The sequence below is a fragment of the Anoplopoma fimbria genome, chromosome 2 (assembly GCF_027596085.1).
Source record: "Anoplopoma fimbria isolate UVic2021 breed Golden Eagle Sablefish chromosome 2, Afim_UVic_2022, whole genome shotgun sequence".
NCBI classification, from domain to species: domain Eukaryota; kingdom Metazoa; phylum Chordata; class Actinopteri; order Perciformes; family Anoplopomatidae; genus Anoplopoma; species Anoplopoma fimbria.
Window position 1 is genome coordinate 16,219,816 of NC_072450.1, and position 11,107 is coordinate 16,230,922.

At 39.7% G+C, this 11,107-nt stretch overlaps 1 protein-coding gene across 1 annotated transcript; it reads left to right on the forward strand.

Annotated features, from left to right (window-relative positions):
* The first annotated feature begins 1,671 nt into the window (after positions 1-1,671).
* mafa (MAF bZIP transcription factor a) lies at positions 1,672-10,224 on the forward strand. The gene is made up of 2 exons (XM_054614501.1): positions 1,672-2,683; positions 10,159-10,224. The coding sequence occupies exons 1-2, from the start codon at positions 1,716-1,718 to the stop codon at positions 10,184-10,186; spliced, it is 996 nt and encodes a 331-aa protein (XP_054470476.1). The 5' UTR covers positions 1,672-1,715; the 3' UTR covers positions 10,187-10,224.
* The last annotated feature ends 883 nt before the right edge of the window (positions 10,225-11,107 follow it).

Genomic DNA, 11,107 nt, shown 5'->3' on the forward strand with positions numbered 1-11,107 from the left:
TCACATTAGCAGTGAACTAAGTTGTCTGTTTGATATTTTTTTATAAAATAAGAATCTAGAAAAAGCATCGCAAGGGTCCTTGTATGCTCAAGCTTATTCAAAAGATTCTTTACAGCGTAGACACCAAAAATAAAAGTTTAATCCACATGGTTACGCCCATATGACCCTCTAACTATACACGACACACAGTTTCATGGCAACTAGAAATACCCAGACCGACTTATGTTACTGTTGTACGTGAGTCAATTAAAAGTAAGAGACCTCTGAACTGAGATAAAGTGCAATGTACAAGAGTGGTTTATATGACTCCACAGCAACGCCTGGGCCAGTGCGTAGATAAAGTGATTTTTATGGCAGTGGGACATAATATAGTTTGGATGGAACACTGGGTTCACTGGTATTTACTTCCACTTTCTTACATAACTCCTTTGAAATTCAAACATATCGGTGCCTTTTACTTAATGAATAAAGAAAAAAAGGTACACTTTAATAGTATGTGTGTTTTTTTTATCAACAATTTTTTTTTCATCCCTTTATAACATATTTTATTTATTGTTTGAAATACGTGTGGACTATTATAGTGATTGGAAGCCCATGCACTGGCATGTCCAAAAGGTGGCAGTGTTGAGTTTTACAATGGTACGTAGAGGCATGACGAATCTCCTCTATACACCTTTCATATTTCTGGTCAATTATCTCAGAAGTTACCGCTCAACATCGACATACATGGCACAAAACTGAAATATATGTCACAAATAACTTTGAGTGAATTTTTCTAGGTCAGAAAAATGTTGTGACATGCTGTCATAAAGACAGCCTTTTTATTGCAAGATATACAAGTAACACAGATAACAGTTTAAATATCTCAATTAAATAAAAGGTGAATAATTATGATACACGGTAGATTTGTGAAAGGCTCGATGCATTCATCTATCTATTCCAACTTTCGAGCTATTAATCATTGTGTTCTCTTCTCTCGCTATCACTTGCACAAGGATTCGTATGGTAATTACTTTACTGCATGCAAGCATCTCATCATTTCACTGATTTTAAACTTGGATCAATTGTTGCTGAACATAAAAGAGGTGATTGAAATAGTTAAAAGTCTGCGTCCCGGCTGACAGTCAGCTGATGGCCTTTGACAGTTGCGAAAAGTTTGGTTTCTGTAGGGCTACTAATATGTTAATTAGCTCTCGGAGTGTGAGACCCTATTGGCTCTTCGTCCGAGTCAATTTCCTATTTCCAGACTGACGTCAGGGCAGCTACAATGCTCTTAAACTCATCTGCTGTGTGATCCCTCTAAAATATCGCCCTACCAGTCAGCGCCGTGCATTCACTCCCCTACTTTCAGCTCTTCTCCCTCTCCGCGTGCGCAATGTACCAATGAAGAAACCGTAAAGTGTTAAATGTTTGAAATACAAAACCGCCGAATTCCAAATGCTGAAAAAGGACTCCGCTACTCGTGCGCGCGGCACTGGTGTGTCTGTGCAATAGACTCTGCAAAGAAAAACTACTCTCACACGCCTGCAAGTCCGCGGCTGCAAAAAGGACGCTGAAAAGCTTCTTCTTTTTTTTTTTTTTTTTTTTTTTTTTTTTTTTTTTTGCAGAATCAAGACAAACGCTTAAAATTTTTTAAACTGGCTCACGTTCTTCCCAACCAACCAAGTTTGACAGCTGCTCTTCACCCCACTTGGAGGACTGTCAGCAGCAAGAGGATGGCATCAGAGCTGGCAATGAGCAACTCCGACCTGCCCACCAGTCCCCTGGCCATGGAATATGTTAATGACTTCGATCTGATGAAGTTTGAAGTGAAAAAGGAGCCGGTGGAGCCCGATCGCAACATCAGCCAGTGTAGTCGCCTTATCGCCGGGGGATCCTTGTCTTCCACCCCGATGAGCACGCCGTGCAGCTCGGTGCCCCCTTCCCCAAGCTTCTCGGCGCCCAGTCCGGGCTCGGGGAGCGAGCAGAAGACACACATAGAGGATTTCTACTGGATGTCCGGTTATCAACAGCAGCTGAATCCAGAGGCGCTGGGCTTCAGCCCCGAAGACGCGGTCGAGGCGCTGATCAACAGCAGTCACCAGCTCCAGTCGTTCGATGGCTATGCCAGGGGCCAGCAGTTCTCTGGCGCAGCCGGGGCAGGAGGCACCATGGCCGGGGAGGAGATGGGGTCCGCCGCCGCCGTGGTGTCGGCAGTCATCGCTGCGGCAGCCGCTCAGAACGGAGGGCAGCACCACCACCACCACCATCACCACCACAGCAACGGCCACCACCAAGCACCCGGCGTCCAGTCCAACGGCACTTCTGGGACAATTCACCCACACATGCGCTTGGACGACCGGTTTTCGGACGACCAGCTGGTCAGCATGTCAGTGCGGGAGCTGAACCGGCAGCTACGGGGGGTCAGCAAGGAAGAAGTGATCAGATTGAAACAGAAGAGGAGGACCCTAAAGAACAGAGGCTACGCGCAGTCCTGCCGGTACAAGCGGGTCCAGCAGCGGCACGTCCTGGAGGGAGAGAAGACGCAACTCATCCAGCAGGTCGATCACCTAAAGCAGGAGATCTCCAGGCTGGTCCGGGAGAGGGACGCGTACAAAGAAAAGTATGAGAAGCTCATCAGCAACGGCTTCAGAGAAAATGGATCCAGCAGTGACAACAACCCTTCATCCCCGGAGTTTTTCATGTGAGTCTCGACATAATCGTGAGAAAAAAAAAAAGAATATCAGATGGGTTACTCACCCCCGCTTACAAAAGTTTTCATGAAACATTTTTTTTTTTTTTTTTTTTTTTTTCATTTGGCGCAAAAAAAACTACTAGACCAAGAACTAATTTGTCAACTTTTTACTTTTTTTATTTTACACACTTTTAAACGTCGCCGACTGTTTTTAGATTTGAAGGGCTTTGTCTTTCGGGTTTCGTTTTATTTTGGAGAGGCATATTCAGAAAACTTTCATCTACGCTTTTCTATCATACTCACTATATTATTATTCATAGCCTGTTTGTCTTTTTTTTTCATCGTTGTTCATTAGATTTGCAGTGTTTGAGTAAAATCTGATTTTTGAAAGTTGATCCAACTTTATGCTGCAGTATACGAAGTGTGCATGCAAGCACTGAGTATACTCCAGTGTACAGTGTACAGATTCTTGTCAAACTGCATCCATCGACAATATGTTTTTGGTCTTTTTTTTTTACTTTTTCTTTTTTTATCTGCCAAACTTGGAGGATTGCGAGCCTGCCGTTTGACGCCACCTCATCTCATGCGTTTGCTTGCTTTTGTGTTGAGCAACAAAAGACTATATTCATTACAAACTATTCATTGTTTTTAAAGAGATGTCTTATTGAACTTTCCTGCATGCTGGACATGTATGGTTTTTTTTCTTTTTTCTTTTCTTTCTGTGCTTGAAGATGTTCTTCTTGTCGGATGACTCCAGCATGGCATTCATAACTTCATTTATGGCCTCCTCACTTTTTTGGGACAGCAACAAAAAAGTGACAAGACTTCCCAACCCCTCATACAAGTGCATTTCAGCTGTGTTGAAGTGCACCACCGCCGGCTGTCATTAGGCTGCAGTGAATGCCCTATGCGTTCCTTAAGGAAGGTGATCGGCGGGGATCCTGGTGGGAGAGGAAAAAAGAAAAGACTTCACTGTAAAGGAAATCACCGATCCCTTTTCCTGGAAGTTTAGTCTGATCTCTATTGCCTATAACGTTATTTAAAGATATTCTTCTCTGCATTTGCCAACCTTTAAACCATTTTGTAAGCGTAATTTAAGTACAAAGTTGCAAAGTTGCAAAAGAAAACGTGGTACAGGTTGAATCATATGGATTAATATTATTATTATTATTATTATTATTATTATTATTATTATTATTATTATTATTAAGAAGATTGCTTCACAACAGTATTTAAACAAGGGTTTAGATAAATTGGCTCGGCTCCAATTTGTGCAAATGTGCAGTTCATAAACCACACTTTTGCAGCATGTGCCTCAAAGTGTGAGAGCTCTATTGGTCAGCGTCACACATTTCACTATGGTATTTCAAAAAGTATTGTTAGAGAAGACAAAGTAAATTACCATGTTTTTTTGGAAATGTGTGTCTTCAACCTACTGACGTATTTTGGACTGAAATGCACAAAAAAGTCTCGCCTGTCATCATGTGGAAGTTAAGGAAAAAGTTAGTATTCTCCACATCACACATTCATTTTACGACTTGATCGTAACATTTTCATTCTTTATTATCAGTTGAGGAGAGACTGTTGTTTTGTGTTAAACGATCTCAATATTTGCAAAGCAATAACAATTATTATAATGAATAATGTCTGGACATTGTTTAGATCGTCAGGGATTGACACCCTGCATGTAAAAAATGAGGTTTGAGTACCATTCGCCAATAAATCTTGAAAATATGTTAATTAATCTTTCATCTTATATATAGTTTATATATACAGAGAGAGAGGGGGAGATTTTGCTGTGCAAAATTATTTCACTCACTAACCATATGTGATGTTCATATGTGCTCGTTCTTTTCATTTCATACAATTAAATGATATGCAATAAATGTATGTAATTGTCTTCAATACGTTTCTCACTTTTCTTTTGACTTGCCTTGACATTTTTTTGCTTTTGTGATTGAAACACAATGAAACTAGAATCAAACCGTGATGGAGATTAATGCACTACATATTAACACTGTTTATATTAGCTCTTGTCGCCCCTCTTGTCTTTATACGACGCTAATTTAAAAACGCGCCACCATGAACTAAACAGAACCATAATTGTTTACAACAGTCATTATGCAAAATTTACCCAAACCGATATATATTTTTTTAAAAAAAGGAAATAAATTCAGGTCGAGACACTTTGTCCTTTTTGGCCCGAGTGCAGCATCAATCCGGTCCGGTATGAGTTGATGAAACCACAAACAGAGATTGGCCCACATTTGACTTTTGTTCTAACACGCTATTATCTGATACAGGTTTCTTTTTTTCTTCATAAAAAAATCCCCAAATTAACTCTGAATCCTTTTCACAATACTAAGATCCACATTTTTTTTTGATTTAAACTAAATTTCCATTCTAAATCATCTTTGTAATAAAACCATCATGTAAGATGAAACAATATATTTTTTGAAGTATTTAGGTATACAAATGATATACTCATCTGTGGAAGCCTTATACAGATTTGTATAAGATAATCACATTATGTTAATGTTATTGTGTGACCTGCAATTGGTGTAGGTATCTGTGAGTCACTTTCTCTCTCTCTCTCTCTCTCTCTCTCTCTCTCTCTCTCTCTCTCTCTCTCTCTCTCTCTCTCTCTCTCTCTCTCTCTCTTTCTCTCTCTTTGTGTATGCTTGTGTGCTTGTGTGTGTGGATGTGCATGCATGTCTGTGAGGTTAAAAAGGTGCTAATGTGAATGTGTTTTCCTTGAAGGACTTATGGAAGTATGTGAGAATGACATCTCTATGTGAATTTCTTGTGGCTATGCATGTTCTATATCTGCAACATCCGTTTGTCCTTTTTCACATTGCTTGCTTCCTGATCTTTATATGTGTTGTGTGCCCGCAGTCTGTGTTTTTCAGACACTGTGTGCTCACTGTCATTAGCCTGTCATCGTCTGGCTTTCCCAATTCTACCCTGCTTTATCCTGTTTGTCAGTGGGCCTGGAGAGGACATGCTCTCGGTGAGCGGGGTGCAGTGAGGGCACTGCCATGTCAGGCATGTGAGGGGGCGCTGGAGAAGGTGCCAATGCAAGTCAGCCGCTGCGGTGGGCAGAAAGAGGCTCAGTGCATGTACCCAGTCGTGCATTGCAGTTGGTGTTTAGTTATCTGACTCTGTCTTCTTTCAACATAACTTTTTGCATTGTACTGGTGCACAAACTGAAAAGTCCACTTTTCTGAAACACAAGAGCAAAAGTTATTTTGTAAGTTCTGGGACAAGGAATAGCCTTATGGGCATCTTGTTTCACTGTTCCAGAACAATTTGTTTGTTGAAAGAGGAAGACCAATGTGCCAAAACCCACTTTGAAGAAACACTAAGGTTTCTGAGGACATATTCAGTCTGGATTAGTTTTGCGGTTTAGCCACAGTTTGTGTGTGCATGGCTCTGAGCAAAGGATGTACACAATGGGTGCCTTTCATGAAAATTACCCACACTGTCAGTTTGATCACAAAACACCGAGTGATCTTCTGTCATTCTATGAGTAGTCTGAGTCATTATAAATTTCATACTTGTTAAACTTACCAAAAAAAAACAAAAAACGTTCTGTGCACCATCTGCCAGGGATGATGAGCTGCACAGCTCCTTTAAAAAAAAAAAAAAAAAAAAAAAAAAAAAAAAAAAGAAGAGAGAGCTAGTTTTAACCCCATACTTGTATCCCACTTTGTTTTGTGTGATTTCCTCTGAGGTGCGTGCTGCTGCTGTGGTGGCGGATTTGCCCAGAGTGAGGGAGAGACTGAGACAATAGTCAGGCTTGGGCTGAATTAAATGATTTTGCTGATGATTAATAGTGGTGTGGGCCACTGGCTCCTGCGATGTAGAGATGATAAATCGTGAGTGCAGCTCTGTGCAGCTGTGCCAGTGTTGGGTCTTAGCATGCACACACCATGCAATTTACAGCCAAGCCGTTCTCCTTCTTCCTCAATTTATCTAATTACATCTATTTGATCTAAGTAGTAGCGCTGCTATATTTTGATATTTCATATTAACCACACAAATGTATTCAATGCCTTTGTATAGCATATTTTTTTGCCTTTCCTCTCTTTAAAAGAGCATGTCTCTTTATACTTGCCTTTTTTTATTTAAATCTAGGAGTTATGCTTCGCTTCTCTCAAGGCTGTACATTTATGTGGTGGGTTTTTTGATGTGTTTAGAGTGGCATGTAAAAAATGAAAAATTGGTTTCTGTTCAAGGCTGTCCTGTTTGACTTTTAGCTTGTTTATTTTGATTGTTTCCGTATTGGGATAGACCAGTTAGACCCCTAATGTTAAAACTAGAACTAAATACACACTCACCAGAGAGCCTAGAAATGAACACACACTTACCAGCCTGAACGCAACAGCACTAACATAAATCCGCAGACAAACAATACATGGCCCTGCATATTTCTGCCCCAGCATGATGCTCCTTGTGTTTCTCTTTATTCTGGCATTTATATGATTCAAATACTTAAGTCTTCAAGCTAAACGACATTTGTTTGAAGACAGATCTGATTTGCAAAAGATGTTTCCCGGTATATCTGTGGCACCAGTGTGCAATGGTTGTGTAAGTGATAAATCTATCGATTTTTCAATGATGCACTCATATGGAACGTTGGTGCTATGCGGGCTTACTGCCTGAGATGCAGCATGATATTCTATCAAGTAGCGGTACGCCAGTTGACAGAACCCAAACTAAGAGCTGGTTTGGGGTCTAGAACTTCCAGGCCTTAAGTGGTGCCAGGGAAAGGGCTAGAGAAGATCTATTGTCTTGCTGTTTGTGTGTGATTTTGCATCTCTTAACTCATGCCGGACCGTGTGTAAGGTTGATTAGTCCCTGTGTGTTTTGTATGTGTGCTTGTATGTGTAAATGTGTGAGAATATGTCTGTGAATGTGTTTGTCTCTTGTGATCTTTTGGAGAAGAGGATGAGCAGAGGTCAAAAGTTGCAGCACACAAGGCTGCTCTAAAAGTCATTAGAGTAATCCGTGCCCAGGGGAGCTCAAGCTCATTTCCTCTGCCCAGAACTCACTGAACGAGATGTACATGCACATCCGACATGGGACAGTTCACAGTAAATTCAATACTAGTCACTGCCATTTTTTTTTTAGCCATTTCCTGTATTTCACCGGTCTTAGAGAGTTACACTCTCGCGGCATACTTTTGTTTTTATTACACAAGTACCTTTCTAAGGAATTGGAACAAAATTGTTGAGTTGATGACTCATACAGTAGGTATAAATACACAAAAGGTGTGTGTGTGTGTGTGTGTACTTGCATGTTTGCGGCACAAGCATTCCCTAAAAATATGTAGAGCTGGACATAAACGGCACTTGGCCATGATGGTCACGGACAGCAGTTCATGTTATTCTCACACCCACATCATTCAAGGATTGCATTGAGGGTGTTGCAAAGACACAACAAAACAAGTATGCCTAAACTGGGATTCTTAGTGTCAGTCTTGAATCTACACTTGCATCAAGATGAAAAACAACATATATCTACTGAAAAATACTATCGATTCAAATTGTTTTTTGAAGAAATGAATTATCAATCCTCTCACTTGAAGTGCAATGAGTCCAAAATTTGAAAAATGAAGAAACAAAATAGATCTGTTCTTTTTCCACTTGCTTGCTCTACTTAAAAAAAAGGAGTTTGCTAAGTAGAAAAATCATTCATATAATTGAATTTAATATATGTGTTTCATACGGAAAGATTTTGTAAGATTGGTTCTGCAAAACAGCAATGCAGATATAGAACATGCTGGATGTGCAAACAATAACAGAAGTCAGGTGTCTCAACACAACCAGGTGGCAGCCACATCTGTGAAAGAGACCAGACACAAAGACAGAACAATTCCTCTCACCTAACAGTGTACAGTCGGTAGAGACACACTCACTCCGTTAGAATTAAACTGACATCAGGGATCAATTAAGCTGCTTATTTTATCAGAGTACACTTTGCTCTTTCTATACATTTCTTTGTGGCAAAGAGTCTCAGTGTGCTTCAAATAGACATTAAGCGGAAACACGCAGTGTCATTAGAGAGTTGTCCTTGAAAGACTGGCTGCAGGTTATGTTGGTAATGAGGTGGTCGGGACTTGCTGGGGTAATTTTATATGTCTGTAAATGGACCCAAACCAAGAGCCTGTGACTTGAATAAATGAAACACCATCTTTCAGCAGTACCATTGCACAAAAGGTGAAATAAATGTATGAGGGATTAAAGTCTTTCAAAGTAGCATGTGTTTTTCAAATTTCTAAAAATTGAAATCATATATATGACCGCAATCACAGTTTCAATACACAAATCTTGGGATTTAATGGTATTTAAAGTGAATTATTTTATTATTATCATTAAAGCATGCTTTTAATGAAATGTGGAGCTGCACAATCAGAAAACACATTCAATGTGGGTTCAGTCATTTATAAAGAACAATGATCAATATTCAGCAATTTGTTTTATCCTTGATTCAGCTCTCTAGTATTTGTGTGTGAAGAGGCCGTTTTGTCTTTTTTCCAACATGCGTTTTGCCCTTTTGGCACTGTTTATATAGTTTTTAAATATCTCTCACTCTAATGAAAGATTACACTTTGTGATTTAGATGCAACGGCTCTGTTTCTGCTGCAGTACTAATATCACCACGCTGCATCGCTTCTGTTTTCCTGCAGGTTCTGTATACTCCATAGAACTGAGTTATGTGGCATTTATTTGAAAATCCAATTATTTAAAATTCCCTTCACTGCAGTGTATGGGAAAAGTATTTCCTCAACTGTCATTTTTTACAACGTTTTAAAGGGACCCTGCTTGGCATCAGCGCACAGAAGCCGAAGAGCTAAGCAAATGTTTTAACTTGTGTAGCAACATTTATAGGTAATATGAAAAAGCCTATTTGGACGCCTCGAGCAACACGCTTACTTGTGAGTGTTCTGAGGGTGGTGCTTATGACAGTGTTTGTCATGGGGTAGTACGAGAGTCCGACATTCACATCCTCCACTGTTAATTATATTCGTAGGATAAATTCCCTGCCTTTAAGAACAATTACTTATGTAATTTAATGAGATTAACAGGAGTGTAAAGGCCTTTGCATAGAACTCCTTTTCTGTGCGACGGCACACTGTGTGCTTAGATATTTTAGTTTTGTCTCTTGTGGTTACACTGTTTTGATGCATGAGTTCTGCCTGTAAAATCTATTTGCATGCAAATTTTTACATTTCCCTCCGCATCAAACGCTTACTATGATACATGTACTGTGTTTCAACAGACCGACAAGGTGAGAGTGAATCTCGCTCAGAATGGATCTACTTGTTTCTTTGTGATTGTTTGTTGGCCTGACAGGGTGGCAGAGAGTGACAAACGCAGTAGAAGAAACAAAGGAGGTAGAGAAGAAGACAGCATGTATGTTTGCCTTGAAAATCATTTATCTATTCTTTTATCTTTGTTCAATCTCATCTGCTCCTTTAGGTCATCGAGAAAATTCCTCCATCTGTGATTTCAAGCCGCAATCCTCCGTGCCCTTGTCTCCCTGAGGTAAAACACTTGTTTCTTGATCTTTCTCAGCTATTTTGTCTTTCTTTCCCCTGTAATTTAAACTTCATAACAAGGAATGAAGTCGCATTTGTAAAACAAGCTTTGCAAAATGATCACAGCTGTCTGGTAACATCAAACCTAATTATAATATGCAGAATTATTGCTGGTCATGTTGTTTCCTATTATGCACCTACACAATAAAATCCATATTAAATATTCATTAATATTAGACTCTCAGATTAAATAGAGAGAGGATACAGTCACCACATATAATATTGAGTGTTTTATAGCATATTGCAAAGGTCTGTAATGCTTCCATAATGGACACATAATATGCCATAGTTTGTCAATGCCTATTCATATGCTAAAGAGTAGACACCTTTTATTATGTTACCAGTATCTCTCTCAATCACATATCTCTCTATCTCCCTATTGCCATAACTTTGCAGAATACTGTATGCATTTTCCTACCTTATTTGAATCCACAAAGACACACACACTACACAGATATGACATTTTCAGTCATCCTGGATCAATAGCAAAACCAGCACATTATAGACACTCATTCAAATGTTAATCACATGTTCAGATTGTGTGTAAAAAAAAAGGCAGAGAGGAAAAGCAGAGTGTGTCGGACAGCAGGAGAGAGGCAGAGGGAAGAATATGCTTCTAGTCCTGAAATCAATTCACGGAGACAGAGAGGAAACTGGGCAAATGTATATTGCAAACCCAATTGTTCCTGTAATGGCTTCACTGATTGTTCCATAGCTGACGCCGTGATGTGCTTGGTCATGACGCATTAGGATGAAAGAATGTCTGAGCTTGTAATCATGACTTTGAACCTTGGTGAAGAAGAATGTATGTATGCACGCGTGTTTGTATG

What these genes read in the sequence shown, in the direction of transcription:
- mafa (XM_054614501.1), top strand. Translation starts at nt 1,716, where the DNA reads ATGGCATCAGAGCTGGCAATGAGCAACTCCGACCTGCCCACCAGTCCC. An exon ending in TCATCCCCGGAGTTTTTCAT is followed by an intron (nt 2,684 to 10,158) that starts GTGAGTCTCGAC and finishes CTGCTCCTTTAG; the next exon opens with GTCATCGAGAAAATTCCTCC.